At 45.6% G+C, this 18,216-nt stretch overlaps 1 protein-coding gene across 1 annotated transcript in view; it reads left to right on the top strand.

The window, feature by feature from the left end:
* Positions 1 to 2,786: 2,786 nt before the first annotated feature.
* The window catches only part of LOC119320127 (putative callose synthase 8), a 21,795-nt gene continuing 6,365 nt past the window's right edge, over positions 2,787 to 18,216 (top strand). Inside the window, exons 1-28 of the mRNA XM_037594251.1 lie at positions 2,787 to 3,028; positions 4,003 to 4,103; positions 4,451 to 4,521; positions 4,702 to 4,783; positions 4,859 to 4,963; positions 5,487 to 5,603; positions 5,704 to 5,796; positions 5,878 to 5,969; positions 6,086 to 6,212; positions 8,204 to 8,341; positions 8,426 to 8,502; positions 8,572 to 8,782; positions 9,187 to 9,312; positions 9,412 to 9,529; positions 9,661 to 9,989; positions 10,250 to 10,302; positions 10,379 to 10,439; positions 10,738 to 10,819; positions 10,936 to 10,985; positions 11,063 to 11,149; positions 11,228 to 11,362; positions 11,438 to 11,535; positions 11,611 to 11,695; positions 14,543 to 14,703; positions 14,819 to 14,942; positions 17,321 to 17,415; positions 17,500 to 17,647; positions 17,732 to 17,883. Coding sequence (XP_037450148.1) covers positions 2,854 to 3,028; positions 4,003 to 4,103; positions 4,451 to 4,521; positions 4,702 to 4,783; positions 4,859 to 4,963; positions 5,487 to 5,603; positions 5,704 to 5,796; positions 5,878 to 5,969; positions 6,086 to 6,212; positions 8,204 to 8,341; positions 8,426 to 8,502; positions 8,572 to 8,782; positions 9,187 to 9,312; positions 9,412 to 9,529; positions 9,661 to 9,989; positions 10,250 to 10,302; positions 10,379 to 10,439; positions 10,738 to 10,819; positions 10,936 to 10,985; positions 11,063 to 11,149; positions 11,228 to 11,362; positions 11,438 to 11,535; positions 11,611 to 11,695; positions 14,543 to 14,703; positions 14,819 to 14,942; positions 17,321 to 17,415; positions 17,500 to 17,647; positions 17,732 to 17,883 — 3,293 coding nt within the window. The 5' untranslated portion in view covers positions 2,787 to 2,853. The remainder of the gene's footprint in view (positions 3,029 to 4,002; positions 4,104 to 4,450; positions 4,522 to 4,701; positions 4,784 to 4,858; positions 4,964 to 5,486; positions 5,604 to 5,703; positions 5,797 to 5,877; positions 5,970 to 6,085; positions 6,213 to 8,203; positions 8,342 to 8,425; positions 8,503 to 8,571; positions 8,783 to 9,186; positions 9,313 to 9,411; positions 9,530 to 9,660; positions 9,990 to 10,249; positions 10,303 to 10,378; positions 10,440 to 10,737; positions 10,820 to 10,935; positions 10,986 to 11,062; positions 11,150 to 11,227; positions 11,363 to 11,437; positions 11,536 to 11,610; positions 11,696 to 14,542; positions 14,704 to 14,818; positions 14,943 to 17,320; positions 17,416 to 17,499; positions 17,648 to 17,731; positions 17,884 to 18,216) is intronic.

Here is an 18,216-nt window from a genome sequence, read left to right as displayed (position 1 = left end):
TTACTCCGTCGTCATCATGATGGCCCCCGGGATGATGAAGGTGGCCTCCGATGATGATTTCCCCCTCCGGCAGGGTGCCGGAACAGGGTCTCGAGTGAGTTTTTGTGGCTACAGAGGCTTGCGGCGGTGGAACTTCTCATTTAGGGTTCTTTCTGGGGGTTTGGGTATATATAGAATTTTTTGGCGTCGGTCGCACGTCAAGGGGGCCCACGAGGGAGCGACAAGCCTGCCCGACGCGCCCTAAGGGGGAGGGGAGGGCGCGCCCCCAGGCTTGTCGCTTCCTCGTGAGGCTTCTGGTCCTTCCTGGAAGCTCCGGGGGTCTCTTTTTATCCATAAAAAATCACCGTAAATTTTTAGCCCATTTCGAGAACTTTTATTTCCGCACAAAAAACAACACCACAGTAGTTCTGCTGAAAACAATTCAGTCCGGGTTAGTTCTAATCAAATCATACCAAAACCATATAAAATTATTGCGAACATGGCATGAATACTTCATAAATTATAGATACATTGGGGACGTATCAAGTCCCACCATTGAGCCAGTACCCGCACCAAGCTAGAGGCCGAACCATCCCAGCAGATTGGTCGGCGCATTTGGGGCTCGGCATAGCAGACTTGGACGTTGGCCCGAATCGTTTTGGGTCAAACTTGAGCAGATCCGGACACTGTCCAACACTATACTCCTGCGCACAGTGAGAAGCCAGAGCCTGAGCAAACTCCAGGCACGAACTATTCGGGTAGCTTCTTGTGCGTAGATCCGGGCCAATCCCATGTATGTTTCCCTTCCCACATCCCCATTCATGGTGGAGACCATATATATACTTCTGTCTCACTTCTTCTCTAGGGTTAGACTAAGAGTTGGATAGGTATATTGTGCCCAATCTACCTTCCCTTGTGGGATCCAAGGTCTCCCTTTGGGAGATGGTTCCTTATGGAGAACAAGGCCACTCTTTGTGGTGAAGACTCCCGTGGAGCCCAAGACCACCTTGAGAGGGGAAGACTCTGAGCAGTACAAGCCCCCCTTGTCCTAGGACTTGTGGAGTCCCTTGTGTTATAGTATTTGCGAGAAACCATATTCCTTGGGTTCCCGTCCACTAGTGGATGTGTGTTCCATCGAGGAAGTTATGCAGTTACTATCTCATGTTTTTGTGTCCATCCCTATGTTTCCCTCCTCGTTTCTTCCTCTAATTCGTGAATATTGCCTCCCTCAAGGGATACCCCTCCTGTCACAATGGAAGTCACAACCTTCAGAATCACAGGCATAAAAATGTAGTTCAATTGATGATCCCTAAAGGCAGGTGGCTCGGGTAGATTTGTGGTCGTAGGACGCCATCGGTTGTCTCAGGGCACGCCGGCTATTGTTGCATGGGGGCTCGAGTCTTGGATGTCAAGGCGGCGACGCCAAAAGGCGGGTTGCACTGTCAATTCTTTGGCGAGCCTTGTGGTAGTGGTGTTGGCAACTCTTCTCGGCTATGTGGATAATGAGCGGAGCAACAATGAGTACTCCTGGTGAGGGCATTGCCATTGGTGGTGGCAGAGCCTGGGTCTAGATGTGGAGGCCAAGATCCTCGTGCGGTGGCATCCCCATCATGATGGCTCCGTGACCTGGTTCCCCGGCAAGGCGAGGGAGACACTGAGTGAAATCTCAATGCTTTGGTGCTAACATCGGCGATGTGTGCGGGTGTCGCCTCCCTCCTAGGGGTGCCTCTGTGGTCCTTCCCTTCCTTGCTTGCCGGCTCTCTAGTGGAAACCCATGTCCGTTTTGTCAGACTCGGCGATGGTGGTGCGGTGTGTCGTTACCCTCTCAATGGAGTCGTTGAAGCATTAATGTTCTGGTAGCGTCGCGACGGTGTTTGCGGGCAGGCATGGATCATGATGCGATGCTTCTTCGGCATCGCCATTTAGTGGTCTTGTTTGTTTTCACTCCATCTAGGAGACTCTGAGTTCGCTTTTGGTCGGTTTCTTTAGACACTTATGGAAGCCGGCGGTGTCCGGCCATGCATTTCGTGTGCATTGTTTGTGCCCTCGCCTTGCTTCGTCCTAATTTTCTTATAGTTTTCGTTGATCTGCTTTGTAAGTGGATGCCCACAACACCCCGTATCGCTTGGTCGACTGACTTCCACCACAAAGCGGGGCAAAACCCTCTTCTCGGCATCACTTCTCTTTTCTTGGGGTGACAAGGTAGATCACTTAGCCCAAAACAGCGTTGCTTAGCCAGTGCTCTCTACTAAAGTACTCTACCCACCGAGAGAGGGACGTTGAGGCCACAAAGCAAAGGCGGATGTAATTCTTTTCTCTGGCAAAAGACAGCAAACGAAGAAAAATAAAAGGCCAATCTACCACTAGACACCCCCACACTTTTCCTGCAACGCTTACCCCACCCCCGAACGTTCAAAAAGCCTCCCCCACACCATCTTTTCCCGCACTAGTCGTTTCCCCCCTCCCTCGCCCCTCCCCCAGCCTCGCAGAAAAGCCTTCGCCTCGCCTCACCAGTGCACGCACACAGACGCCGGGCCAACCAAATCCGAGATCAAAAGCAGGAGGCCGACGAGGCGATCGCCAAAAAAGCGAAAGCCGCCACCTCTGCGCCGGCCCGGGGGAGGAAAAGCGATAAAGCTTAGCGGCTAAGGCGACGACGAAAGCGAAAGCGAAGGCGGGATTTAGTAGATAAGTAGCGGCGATGGTGGTGAGTGCCGAGTGCTCGCCTCCTCCGCAAGGACGCCTCACGCGATGGAGCCCGAGATCGTGGAGATCGAGCCGGTGGGCCCGTCGAGCCGGCCGCCGCGGTACGCGCCGGCGCCGGCGCCGCAGTGGCGGGCGCCCCCTCCTCCCCCGCCGCTCCCGCCGCCGCCCATGACGGCGTCCTCCGGCGCGAGCGCTGCGGAGGCCAGCGCCAGCGCCAGTGCCGTCACGGCGGCGCTGCAGTTTGACAGCGAGAAGCTCCCGCAGACGCTCGTGCTGGAGATACGGCCGTTCCTGCGCGTCGCCAACCAGATCGAGGCCGAGTCCCCGCGCGTCGCATACCTCTGTAAGCGCCCGCACGATAACTCTCCTTTGAGTGTTCTCTAGGACTTTTCACCTTATGATGGTGGTAGACTGCGGCTTGCTGGTGCCCGCGGCGTGCTCGAGGAAATGCCGGCAGCTAAGGGAGGACCTGGGGTGCAAGATGGACATTGAACGTCGATGTGTTTAAGTGGTGCAGTGTGTATGTCATTTGAGATCCTATCGGTGACTGTATTCAGGATAACGCGAGTTCAGGAATATTCTACCTTTTGTTGTCACATCCTGTGCTGCCGGAAGTTCATGGTTGGTGATCATGAGTTCTCGGGTGCTTGGTCGTCCATTGCTGCTGCTTTCTACCATCGCTTAAGCAACATCGATGCCGTTTTAGTTACATCTGGCAATTTGGAGATTCCTTAGAGGAAGAGCGGCTACTTGGCAGCTCACATGCTTAGCACATCACCTTCTTGAATCTTGAATATTCTTGTCTTTCACTTTCATTTAAAAGAAATGTGTTCTAGGACCAGATGTTAACTGGTTATATTCCAAAGGCTAGAGGATCTGTTCTAGAATCAGCCAAAGATTCTTCCACAGAACATTCTTCTTTAGTAGTACTACCTTTCTGCTTATTTCCCTTCGTTAGCAGAGTAGGTTGTTGGAAGCCTTAAAAATACAGGTAGCTTGATCAGCAGGCAAGTGAAAAACATTCCTTAGTTTGGGCTGTAGTACAACATTTGCGTCAGGTTACATAAAAGGTGGCATAACTCGTGATATTGCATCACCAAGAGCTTATGGGGAATTACCAGCAAAGAACGTCAAATGTCTCGATTACCGTCTTGGTTCGCCCTGCCTGCCTTTTTTTCTTTCTTCGTAGCACTGTGAATTTTGCTTGGTCAATACAAAATTTGTTCTAATGCAGAACAAAGTACTATAATCATTGAACTATGTTGGAAAGCCAAAGTGGGTCTTTATCTACAAGAGTTGACTTTTATCATTTTACAGGTCGATTTCATGCCTTTGAAAAGGCTCATATGTTGGATCCTCGTTCAACAGGGAGGGGTGTTCGGCAATTTAAAACTACACTTCTTCAGAGATTGGAGCAGGTATGTACATTATGAAAATTAACTTCATTCGGATTGCATAAATGCAATATAAATAAATATCCTGGATATTGGAGCATATTATACATGCTGTAAATGTATATCACATCTTAGCAGATATTCCTTGTTTCAGAACATGAATGCACATTTTCTTTCTGTTACATTGAGATATACTCCCTCCGTCCGAAAAAGCTTGTCCCAAGCTTGTCCTTCAAATGAATGTATCTAGCACTAACTTGGTGCTAGATACATACATTTGAGGGACAAGCTTTCTCGAATGGAGGGAGTATGCAACAAGTCACTATTTATTGGTAAATAATGCGCTTATGTTGTATTTAATTTCCAAACAGGATGAGAAAAGCACTTTCTCAAAGAGGAAAGAAAGAAATGATGCCCGAGAGATTAAATCATTCTATGAGAAGTAAGTATGATCTTTATCTCAGATACAAACCTGTATTGTAGACTACTTAAAAGTTATGATGCGGAGTTCGGGGGCAATCAAAGTTTCATTATCTTAAAAAAGACTACTTTCTTAAGAACCACAGCTAAACCACTATCCCCAACCAAAATGTGATTTCCATCCTCTTCTGCCATTTTATAGGAAAAAGCAAGCTAATGCACATCAACTAATGCCTGTCCTGGGAGAAGTTTTGAAGGCTGTTCTCATCGGGACTGGCTTGGAGGTTCTGATACCTTTCACAAAATAATAATTATGATGTATCATGTGCAATGTAGTTAAAGTTTTCATAACTTTGCAGAGCCTTGTTGCTAGTGAAGATTTTGGCGACAAGTCAGGCTTCCGATACAATATTATTCCACTTCATCCTAGATCAAGTCAGCAACCAATCATGCTTCTTCAAGAGGTTTGGACATATTTCTACTCAAAACTCAAAAATATACCTTCGGGGTATACTATTTGTGCAAGGATAGTTAAAGTACACTACAAAAAAAAAGTGTGCCTTCTAATAGGGCCAATGACTCGTGATATCTTCATGTTTGGTATGATACAAAAAGCACTAGATCCTTGTTGCCAGGACTTGTACTGAGTTACCAGATGGTATTTGCCAAGACAATAACCAATCCTCGTTGCAGGATAAATTTTCTGGGATACAAAACATAGTAGCAATTGGTAGTGCTATAAAGAAACTGTTTTCCAATTTCTGAAATATGGATATTTAATACCAATGTTACGTCTCATAGGGACAAAGGATGATACTCCCACGGTCCATATTACTTGTCGATGCTTTAACTAAAGCAGCGACAAGGAATATGGATCGGAGGGAGTAGTAATTCTTCTTTGGAATGAATAACCTTTAGCCTGTTACTTAGTTACTGAGCCTCCATTCTGCATTTAGATAAAATTTCTTATGATATACTATTGTGCAGATCAAAGTTGCAGTGTCTGCGGTGTTTAATGTACGCAGTCTTCCATTGGCTAATGTCAAGGGTGAAAAAAGTCAGACAGATATTTTTCGATGGCTGCAAAGTTGGTTTGGATTCCAGGTTGGCTAGTTATTTGTTCAAATATCAGATTTAGTACCAGTGGCTTTCTCTTGCATTTCAGCTCAGTAATTGGGGTTGCTTTTTTTTTGGGGTGGCGTAGAAAGGGAATGTTGCCAACCAAAGGGAGCATCTCATTCTTTTGCTTGCAAATATGCATGCTCGGTTGAATCCAAAGTCATCCTCTGCTCCAATGGTATTCATACAAGAATATTGTTTGCCTTATCTATCTTCTGGTTAACATATTAGAATAACATTTTGATATGCCTGTTTTTAGCTTGATGAAAGAGCAGTAGAGGAATTATTAGCGAAAACATTTGAGAATTATCTGACCTGGTGCAAATTTTTGGGGAGAAAAAGCAACATATGGTAAATATATGCTTTATTTCTTTAGATTGGACTGCATCTAACTGAACATCAGCTTGAGTGAATTTCAAGGAAGTGTTTTTTTACTTGTACTGGTCCTCTTTTTATTGCACCTGCAGGTTGCCCTCTGTGAAGCAGGAAATTCAGCAGCATAAACTTCTGTACATATCTCTTTATCTTCTTATATGGGGAGAAGCATCAAATTTAAGACTTATGCCAGAATGCTTATGCTACATCTTTCATCATGTATGCTAACTATTTGTCCTTCATCTTTCCATTGCTCTCACTGCATTAATTATTCAAACTATAACTAAATTTAGTTTTTTTCTTGAAATCATCTCTGAACATTTGATATATGTTTATTGGTTTATGTCGGTGATATAAATTTTCATTGCTTGGTAGTAAAATCTACCATGTAAATGCTTCTGCCAGAAGAATCTTTTTATAATAATACTATTATTAGGAGTAGTTCTTACACATTTGTTGTTGACTACAGACGAGAACAACAATAACAATAACAATAACAATAGCCATGCTTATAGAATTAGCAGGCATGTGCCAAGTGTTTGGATGTTTTTAGTGCTTGTTTTCTTTTCTCAACTGTATTCTGAGTTGGCTAGATAAATGGTAGGACGCATGGTTGTCCTACAAAGCAACACAGGTTCAAACCCATCTTCCTCTTAAGAGTATGTTGCGGGTGCCTAGTACCCTTTAGTCTCTTCTCTTTGCTACGTTGGAAAGCCAGATTCCAACCTAGTAGGAGATGTTGGTTCATGTGCACCTGCAAATTTGTGTGCATAAATATGGTCACATGTGCATTTAGGAAAAAAAAGGAAAGATCGAAGATCGACTGCATTTATATTGTAAGGCTATCTTGCTCGTGTTTCTTGTATGGTGCAATGTGACCTTTCAAGCGCAAACTTTTGCAAATACGCTTGTAAATACATTCTAACTAAAAGAACATTAGATTGTGTAAAAAAAATACTATCTGTTTCAGTGGAAAATGGCCAAAGTTATTGCTTTAATTAGCAGGACAAAAGATTTTAAAGTGACATTCGTCGCGAAAATAGAATGATCAGTACATCCCCCTTTCAAAAATATAAAAGGGCAATTTTTTCTTTTACTATTAATTAGTGCTAATCATGATTAAACCGCGTCAGCTCATCCCTGCCTATGAAAAAAAGAATACGCTGCTCATTCCGCTAGCACTGCTGCGGCCGTCCGGCTGCCCGGGATAGCGATGACGGGCTGGGGCTGCTCCTGCATCTATTCGGGACAGGCAGGCTGAAGGCATGTTTGTGCAGTCCATTGATCGATCCACACATGAACTGGTTCCGCTGTCCGCACCACAACTACAGCCGAAGTATTCAGGGCTCGTCCGCTTAATCAATACCATGTGCGTTCTTAGCGGCGTGGTTGCAGCGGCTTCACTGTTGTCCGTGTGCCTGCTTGACCCACTGCTCTAACTTCTTATGAAAGCCGTGCACAATCCAACGGATGGCCGGATGTACATGATAGGTTGCTACCTGCTGGAGCATCCAAGTGCTATGCATGCCATCTCGACGATGAGAAGGAGATGATGAGATGTCAGTCCATGAAAAACTTGAGCCAACGGATGGATTTTTTTCTTTCGGAACTGCAGGATGGATTCTTTTCTTAAGTTAATTATATAATTACTAGACCATTATACCCTTTCACTTGAAAAGGTATGTTTTAATCTCCACCGTTGATTGCGTTAGGGGGGGTACTGAAACAGATCCTAATACCTTAAATAAGAGAGAATGGCCAGAGTTACCTGCTTGAATTACCAGTGGCAAGTCTCTACTCTACATCTCTGCTCCCCGCTATCTGTCATCAGGGTATCATGCTGTCAGAGAGACTCTGTAGTCCTTTTCTTTTGCTGTTTCATAATTAACCATCACATCTACAAGGTTTTTAGATTTAGCTGGGTTGTTGTTTCATGTTGTACTGCTTCGAATTGAATTACGAGTTCCCCTAGCAAACTCTTAATCTGTGGTTAGCTTTTGCTTTCCCATATAAGATTCTTGCAGAAAGGAGTTTAAGCAAGTGTTATGCATGTTTTTAATTAGAAAAACAGATCTACTGTCACTATTCGAGGACTATTTTTGCTTAAAAGCAATTCTTGCTTCTAAGTAGTTTCTGTATTTTTGTGCTGAAGACTTTGCCACAAAGTTAAGTCCACGTTTGTGACAAAAGATAACCACTTGTTGCTTCAGATGTCATACGAGCTATATGGAGTGCTTTCTGGAGCTGTAAGCTTAATTACTGGAGAAAAGGTCAGACCTGCATATGGCGGAGAAGACGAATCATTTCTTAATAAAGTAGTGGCACCAATATACGACGAGATATATGCGGTTGGACATCCCTACTTTTCAGCAATTAGACTTAGCACAGCTTTGGAAGTTATAATGATGGCAGTATTTTTTTTTGTAATGAAGGAAGCTCTAAAGAACAAAAATGGAGTATCTGATCACTCAACATGGAGAAACTACGATGACCTCAACGAATTTTTCTGGTCAGATACCACGTTTTATTGGGTTTGCCTTTGGTACTCAGATGCAGTACTAAATATGTAAAGATGCAGGTCTGCAGACTGCTTCAAACTTGGCTGGCCCATGCGTCTCAACAACGACTTCTTTTTCACATCGACTAAGAATAAAAAGTCTCATGAAACTAAGATACAAAATTCCCAATTGCCTCGTGGATCCTCCTCAGCACAAAACATTGTTGATTCAGAAGTACCTGACCAATCACAACAGGTAGTAAATATCAGAACAAGGCCATTCCACAATATGGTATACTATTTGTATCATATACCTAACTTTTTTGTTTACGTATTCAGTTCCGAGTAAAGCAATCTTGCAGTTTTTTTATGGGAAGCAATTTTGTATTCCCATTCATCTGTATTGAGAATATAAGGAAGTAGCCAAATTCAGTGCTTAAAGTCTATTTTATATTTTGCCTTCAGAAATGAAACATCTACTCTATGTTTTTTAGTTTCATGTCACATTCTGAACAGCTATGTTCCCTATGCTTGTGTTTTATAATAACTTGCCACATTATTACTATTTATCATAATGCAATTTAAGCTTTTCATGTACATTCACAACTAACAGAAATGTGCATGTTTCAGTACATTCATTTTTGAATAGTTGTTTACATGTGCTCTTGTTCTCCATTTTCCTGCTATTGCATATAGCAAACTATAAGTGTGACATCTCAGCAGAGGTGGTTGGGAAAGACAAATTTTGTTGAGGTCCGTTCCTTTTGGCATATCTTCAGAAGCTTTGATAGGCTGTGGACACTCCTTGTGCTTGGGCTTCAGGTTTAGTTCTTACATTAATGGTTGGGGAGTGATACATTTATATATTGTTTAATCACTGCAAGATCTTTTGACCCATTTTCTCATATGTTCTCTTTCCAGATTCTGATAATAATAGCATGGCATGGATTGGAAAGCCCTCTTCAGTTACTAGATCCAATCTTTTTTGAGGATATTCTGAGTATTTTCATAACCAATGCAGTACTTCGAGTTCTTCAAGGTTAATTTGGAATTTTCTTGTGCATATCTATACCATAAATTCTGACGAATTAGTACTAACACATTGATGTAACTTTCTTCTTATTGTTCTGTCTTCATTCTTCAGTGATGTGTCTAATTGTTTCTGTGCAGTGGTCCTTGATGTTTTATTTTCATGGAGAACCAGGGGAACAATGAGATCTAGCCAGAAACTAAGATTTGTCATAAAACTCTCTCTTGCGGTTACATGGGCGATCATTCTGCCCATATTTTATTCCAGTTCTCAAAATTACAAGGCTTGTTCTGCTAGACGTCCTAAAAACTTTTTGGGAATGTTCTGCCTGTCAAAGTATATGGTGGCTGTGGCATTTTACCTGACAAGCAACGTGATTGGGATGGCACTCTTTTTCGTTCCAGCTGTAAGCAGCTATATAGAGACATCTACCTGGCGAATTTGCAATATATTGTCCTGGTGGTGCCAGGTATGATCTTTTACCTTGCTCAAGAGTAGAACTTGTTTTTGTTTAGGTTTTGTAGTTAATATCAGAAATTGATCTCAGTGGAATACATTGTTATGCTATCTTATTTTCCAACATTTGAGTCAACCTAAATTTCCAAAAAATATATTTTTCCTTCTATAAAGCTGTTAATCAGCTCTTTGTACTGCACCATGACTTGCAGATCTCGTGCATGGGCATTATACCTTAATGAAGTACTGATATATTCCCGACGATGTGTGCAGGCCCCGTCATATGTTGGAAGAGGAATGCATGAAGGCCAAGTACCTTTACTAAAGTAAAATATGTGTATTATTATTCACATACTTTGGTGCATTTGATGTGAGCTAAATATTCTTTCTGTGTTTCAACAGGTATACATCATTTTGGACGGTTCTTTTATCAAGTAAATTTTTATTCAGCTACTACTTCGAGGTAAGAATATCTATCAATATAGAATCTACACACCTTTTATTTTTATTATGCAACGCAATGCAACTCAATATTTATTCAAATCAGTGAATATGCATGTACGTAGGTCCAACTCAGTTACAATTTATAATGTATGTACGATGGTCTTAGGTTATGTTAATAATAGAACATAGTAACACCATGAGAAGTTCTGTTTGAGTGTTTGTTATTCTTCTAAGCACGTCTTAGTTTCTTATCTCTACATTTATTTTGTGTGACCGCTCCTCCTACTACATTTTTTTTCTGAATATAACTTGAGCAGATTAAGCCTCTTGTGGAACCTACGAAAGAAATCATGAGGGTCAATGTGAATATATATGAGTGGCATGAATTCTTTCCACAAGGTCTTCCCCATATCTCATCTTCCCTTGTCCATTAATCATCCTTTTTACTCAATAGGATACTGAGTTTGATAATTAACACTGAACACAGAGTGACGATTCTATCTGTTTTGTTCCAGTCAAGAGCAATGCTGGCGCAATTCTTGCTGTATGGGCCCCTATAATTCTTGTAAGAACTCATATGAACTCAAGTATTTAATTTGCATATGGCTCATAAACTAATTAATTTCGTTGCATTTTCAACAGGTCTATTTCATGGACACACAAATTTGGTATTCTGTATTCTGTACCATTTTCGGTGGTATGTGTGGTATTGTTCATCATCTCGGTGAGGTGAGGTGAAGCGCCACTAAACTCTTGACTGTTTATTTCAGATGTTTACAGATTCTTATTTCTTATACTTGCTCCTAGATTCGCACAATGGGAATGGTTAGAAGTCGGTTCTGTACCTTACCAGAAGTGTTCAATGCTTGCCTTGTTCCTCGCTCAAGTCCAAAAGAGAAAAAAGGGATATTGCCTAGTTTCTTGGAAAAGAAAATATTTAAGGTTGAATCTAATCACGTCCACTTTACCTTGAAGGTGCTTTTCTTCTTATTATTTCTCAGATTACACTGTTTTCAGGATTTGGGTAAATCTGAAAGACATGACCCAACAAAATTCGCTCTGGTTTGGAACCAGATAATAAATAGCTTCCGCTCAGAGGATTTAATAAGCAATAGGTACGTTCTGGTTATTCCAGTGCGACATAAGCTTCATCAGATTACTTTCTCCTTCATATTTCATTGGTTTTGCAGAGAGATGGATTTGATGACAATGCCCATGTCACTAGAGTATCGTTCTGGTTCTATTCGCTGGCCCTTGTTTTTAGTTGCCAAAAAGGTATATGGAACTGTTATTTATTCATGACAGACCATGATTTCAGTGCAATACACTCTGCACTACTTTGGAAATACGTAGCATTTCTCTAGGCTTGACCGTAAAAGACTAGTGACATGTAGTACAAGTGGCAAAGTCTTCTACGGTGCACTCCGAGCCATAATTTGATTGTAAATCGCATGGAACTAATAGTAAAAGTGTTTCTATCTAGTAAAACTAGTAAAACTCTTTATTTGACGGTCTGGAACCTAACGAGGCGTTTGGTTCCCACTCCGGTATCGTTTTCGACTTTCAGTATCAGGAAGCGCTGCTTCCGAAATTTTCTCCTGAATACGCGTTTTGTTTGGTTTGGGCGCGAGCGAATACGGAGCAGAGGGGATTCTGTATCCGGCTAGATCGGTCGTTTTCGCGGATGTGAAGCCCTGTATCAGATAGCATCGTAACAGAAAACAGAACGACCGAACCAAACGCTGCTACTGTTTTACCGAAAAAGGCTTTCGCCCCGCTTTATATATAAAGCAAAGATCATCAACAAACCCGGTACAAACGCACGCCAACACAACACACACACCCAAGGCAGGATACAAAGATGCTGTACGCAGCAACACCACCCCTAACACTACAAGAGCAACCGGAGATCTCGGCCGTGACCACGCCACCGCCAAGAGGTGAAGCCGCATATGGCGAACCATGTGCTCCAAGGCGGCGCCTTCAGGAAGGGAACGGCACTCGAGCGCCGCCACCGCCCGACACGAGGGTCAGGGTTTCCCCTGGAGCAACACGACGGGCAATGAAGACCGCGACGACGCCTTCAAGAAGGGAGCGAGTCGCCGCCGCCGGTCCGTCCAAAGATAGAGCAGGTTTTCACCCCGGCCAACAATCACCACCACCGAACGCCACACCCCGGCAACCATGCCGCCCACACGGCCATGGTCACCAGGCAGCACCAAGCCACGGGCTCTGCCCATGAGCACCGCGCTCCCACCACCAGGGCCCCCGCCCTGGCATCCAAGACCTTGACACCACCTCACCCGAGACCCGCCGCTACTCCAACCAAAGAGACGAGTGGAAAGGTCCCGTCTTTCGCACCCCTGGGCGACCCCCAGCGCCGAGACCCAAGAGGCCGGCCGAAACTGGCCTCCATCGACCTGTCCTGCTGCACCGGGCGCGAGACGGGCTTAGTCCTGCTGCCGGGCGCGAGACGAGCTCGGTCCTGTTGCCGGGCGCGAGACGAGCTCGGTCCTGCTGCCGGGCACGAGACGAGATCAGTCCCGCAGCACCGGGCGCGAGACAGGCGATGGACCGCAGCTGGGAGAGGGCCAGCCCTTTGACGAAGGTAGCGTCCGAACGCCGAGGAGAGGAATCGAAGGCCACAACAAGCCGCTTCCCGACGGGCCGCCGCCGGAGATGTCCGACCGCCGCCGTGAAACGACCCAAACCACCGCCGTGAGCCACCACCATGCCGTGGCAGCCCACCTCCATGCCGGGACCCCGAGGGGCAGCCCCGAGCCGCCCTGCAGCGGCTGAGGAGCGCCGCCAAGGTCACAGCCCGCCCTCGCGCCGCCCGTCTGCGCCAGATCCCAAACCGGGAGCCGCCGCCGCCACGAGCACGCCAGCCACCGCGCAGCCTGCGCCCCAGCCCCGCCGCCACCTCCCGCATCGAGACGAAGCAGACCGGAGTCGGGTCCGGCCGGACCTGACCAAGGACGCCCCACCGCGACCAACAGGAAGAGAGCCCACCTCCCGCGCCGCCTGGATCCCGCGACACCAGTGCGCTCCACCGCCCCCGTGCAGCCCTCCGCACCACCAGGAGACGCCCAGCACCGCGCCGGTCGCCGCCACAGCGCCGCCGCGCCATCCCGCACCACGACGCGCCCCGGCCCGATTGGATCTGCCCGCGGCAGCCCCACCATGCGAGGGGGAGAAATCGCCCCGCCGCCGCCTAGGTCGGCCGGGCTTTGCCCGCCGGTGCGAGCAGGCGGCGGCGAGGAGGGAGGAGGAGAAGGAGGACTGCTGGTGGGGGGCGGCTAGGGTTCCTCCCCTGCCGCCCGCGGGAGCGACAGAGGGAGGAGCGGGGGAAGGAAAGGAGAAGGAGTTTTGTCTTAGCTGCTACTGTTTTCCGAAAGCGCTGTAATCAGAAGCGGGGTTTTTCCAGCCAACCATACGCGTCGTAAGTTCAATGGTAAAACCATAGTGAACCAAAGGTAAAATCATCATATATGTAGTAAAAATGCTTTATGTCACACTCCTGAACCTAGTATGATATTAAATCATATGAGCCAACAGTAAAATCATAGCATACCCTGTAAAAGGAGATTGAGGGGGGAAGGAGGGGGGGGGGGCAAGAAGAAGCGAGTTAGTAAAACAACCATGAAATGTCGTAATGTTTTGGGGATAGGAGAAAAATCAAATAATAGAAAATCGTGAAGTAATTATTAACTGGTGTTGATTACAAGATTTGTACAGCTTAATATCAAAATTTGGACTACGTATCTTGATTTTCACTACAAATTAATTATTTTACTAAATAATGCTGGAGTTTTACTTTTACTACAAACAAAAAAAAATTAACCATATATTGCTTGATTTTTACTAAAAGTTACTAGTTTACTACATATTCCTTAGTTTTTACTATCACAATTAAGAACGGATTCCCAGTGGATGGGTTAGTTCTCCTGGCTAGAACAAGAACGCACGTGGAGGGTGGGTTTAGTTGGCTAGCCTGGCTCACTCGCTAGCCGGAGTGCAAAATATGTTATCTGCGCTCAGGCTTACATGTGTATTCTGTCTATCTATAAAATGTGTCATAGAACTTTGTATAATGTTATGCTTGTCTTCCTTCCGTGACAGTTTTCAACAGCAGTTGATATGGCAGCCAATTTTACTGGAAATAGTGCACAGCTCTTCCAGATAATTAAGAAGGATAACTACATGTTTTGTGCGATCAACGATTTCTATGAATTGACAAAAAGTATTTTCAGATTTCTCGTTATTGGTGATGTAGAGAAGAGGTAATCATTTTACTTCAACATAACCTATTTTACTACATTTTCTCTCATGTTTGCAATGCTTTGGTCGTACATGTTCCCGTGAATATTATGATGATGTTTGACAGATTCTATTCAGGGTAATAGCTGCCATATTTGCTGAAATAAAAAAGAGTATTCAGAACTCAAGTTTATTGGTAGATTTTAAGATGGATCACTTGCCTTTGCTGGTTGACAAATTTGAACGGCTGGCTGAGATTTTGGTAATCACTTCACTAGTATTATTTGTCTCTTTCCCTTTATGTTCTATACCTCACTGTTTTACTGTAACACATCTACCTCAAATTGGTTTTTTTACTGTAATCTGTAATTAGAGGATACTTTCATTGCGCCTTTTTGGCACACTGGTTGTTCGTGAGGACTAAAAGGTTATAAGGGTAATGGCAGAGATGGCTTTTTTTTTAGAAAAGGAGGATGACCCCCGGCCTCTGCATCTGGGCGATGCATACGGCCACTTTATTAATTATTCTCACAAGACCTTACAAAGTAATACAACAGTAAGACTAAAGCCTCCATCTAAGCAACTCTATCCAGTTGATGAAGAGGCGCAGATAGCCTGGGCCTAATACCAAACAGACATCACAGCCAAACCTAATATCTAAGACCTGAGGTCCCATCCAGGACGCCTGCCGGGCATGGGTCTCACCGGTCCGGCGTGCACTCAGAGGCCGCCGCCGCCAACTGCCACCGCTCCATCTTCAGAACTATACTGATGCATCAACCTTGCTCGGTCCAGCTGTCGTCGACGCCACCACAGCGCCCAACGACACCTCCTCCCTACGCGCAAACAGCTCAGCACGTCGCGGTCGCCACTGATACACATCAGCACCATGCTGCCAAGTACCACCAGTCGACATAGCTTGAAGTCTTTGGAAGATCTGTCGTGCGTAGCACCTGCCGACCAGGCATGACAAAGCATAGCACCTGTCGGTCAGGAATGACTTGACATCTCCACCAAAGCTCCGTGCAAGATGAAGCCGCTCCACCTCCAGCCTCTCTGAACGGGATAGGAGCACCCCAGGAAGACACGGCGAAGAGTTGGGCACCACAATCACCACGAGAGCCGGACCAGCCGACCGCCATGGCGAAGCGACACCACTAAAGATAGAACCGCCGCCATCAGGAACGCCAAGAACGCGCTGCAGCTGTCCCACCTCCCCGCGGACCCAAAGCGGCGCCTTCAAGAAGGTGACGGAGCAGGGCACCGCCGCCGCCCAACCAAAGTTGTGGATTTTCACCTGGGTGCAGGGGGAGGACGAGGGGGAGGGAGCTGGATCTCGAAGCCGCCTTCAAGAAGGAAACAGCGCCTAGAGCGCCGCCGGCGTCGTGGCCGCCGCAGCCGGCCAAGAAATTACTCCGATTCAGAGCTCCCAACCCCACATCCACGCAGTCCGCCACCGGATCTGGCCGGACTGACAAGGAGGAAGCAGCAGCACGGGGGCGCCATCTTTAGATCTGGCGAGGAGAGCAGCAGGGGATCCCTCCACGCGGCGCCCGCATCCACCGCCAACTCGCCGCCCGCGCGGCTGAGTAGACGCCGCCCTCAACTCCGGCGAGCGCCGCCCGCCGCCAGGACGCCGCTGCCCTCACTAGCAGAGGCCGCCGCCTCAAACCCTAGGCCCGAGCCCGAGCGGCGTCGCGGCCGAGGGCCTCGCCGCCACCCTCATCGGCGGCCGCGCGGGGGACCCGGCGCCCGTCTCCGGCGGCGGCGAGGGAAGGAATCGGGAAGGGGAGGAGGCGGACGGGGAGGTCGGTGCCCCCGAGTCGCCCTCGAGAGGGCGACGCGAGGGAACGGGACGAGGGAATCGCTGTCGTATGTCAGGGGGAATGGCAGAGATGGCTAGAATTACAGAATTAGTTTGCAGGAATACCGATGGGCATGAGGAAGGAGTTTGTTCCCAGAGTTCAGGAAATGGATAACTATACTTGTTTGCGTGTGCATTGCTTTGGCGGTCCATGAAATGGTGCACCAGAGAGCCAGCAGCAACCCAGGGCTAGCTGAGATTTCTTAACTTCGTTAATTAGGGGTAGTTTTTTTTTTCTCGAACACGCAGGTGGATGCCATTTATATTAGAGGAAACTCAGCCCAAATAATAGTGCCATAATTACAACGACCAACAGAAACTACGAAATCCTGACATCACGAGGAAGGAAAAACAGAGACTAGGGGTGGGTTTTTATCTTTATCTGTTTGAATCTTAAGTTTGTTCCTTGGAAAGATAAGAGTATGGCACTGAAATTGTTTTCTGGAATAAGGTGAACTAGCCAAAGTCCTTAAGACTTTAAAATCGCACCATCATTCTTCTTGAGAGACATTGATTGCCGTTCAACGTGCAGTTTGCATCCCCTGTTACTTACTAGCATACAACACATAGCAGTTCTATATTAGGGAATGACGAGGTATTACAGTGGGTGGAGCTGACAGACTAATTTTAGTTCTCATAGGGTTGGAGGGGGTGCTTGTAGGGATTTGAGTGACAGCCTATTTCTCTGGTAGAGTGTATATGGCCTTCTTATATTTTGATTTTGAATCCTATTATGTCAGCACATGTAGTGAAATTTATGCCTAATGGTTACCCAGTATTCAAACAAACAAAGCCTTCAATATGAGGTGACAATTTTACTCCAAGATATCATTGATACCCTGATCCAAGATATGCTTGTGGATGCTCAAAGGTAACAATAACATAATATATGTGATCATTCTATGCTTTTACATCCTTTGTTTTGTGGTTAGATAATAGTCTCCTCTTTCAACAGTGTATTGGATCAGATAAATTCTTCTGAGACATTGATCTCTGATAACGATGGAGCATTTGATTACTACAAACCAGAGCTCTTTGCGTCGATCAGCTCAATATCAAAAATTCGCTTTCCATTTCCTGACACTGGTCCACTCAAAGAGCAGGTCTGACATAACCCTTCATTAGCTACGACAGAGTGCAGGAATGGTAGTAACTCTCTGAATGATGAGATCATTTGGCATATTCAGGTTAAACGTCTCTACCTACTACTTAATACAAAAGAGAAGGCTGCAGAAGTACCATCAAATTCAGAAGCTCGCCGACGCATTTCATTTTTTGCTACATCTCTTTTCATGGATATGCCAGCTGCTCCCAAAGTACGCAGTATGTTGTCATTTAGGTAATACTTGTGCTTTTCAAATTCTGTTAAAACTTATTTCAGGTTAATTTTGATAATATCAGTTAATGAGTTCTATGATGTAATTTGTGTCTGAGGGAAGGTATTTGTAAAATCGTCACTAAAAGGTGTTGAAGTATATGTGGATTGCCCAACCTTCTTCATAAGTTTGGACTTTTGGTTCTACTGGTTGGTGCATGAAACTGGTCTCAGCTTTCACAATTTAAATAAACATTTTGTTTTCCCTCACTTAGGCCTCATTGACCAACACGTGAGAAGGGGTGTTGAGGTATATGTGGATCCCCCTGCTGTAGAATTGAGTTTAATTAGTGGACC

The sequence above is a fragment of the Triticum dicoccoides genome, chromosome 6B (genome assembly GCF_002162155.2).
Source record: "Triticum dicoccoides isolate Atlit2015 ecotype Zavitan chromosome 6B, WEW_v2.0, whole genome shotgun sequence".
In the NCBI taxonomy this organism is placed as follows: domain Eukaryota; kingdom Viridiplantae; phylum Streptophyta; class Magnoliopsida; order Poales; family Poaceae; genus Triticum; species Triticum dicoccoides.
The sequence above is the reverse complement of the archived record's forward strand: the minus strand, read 5'-3'. Positions and strand labels throughout refer to the sequence as shown.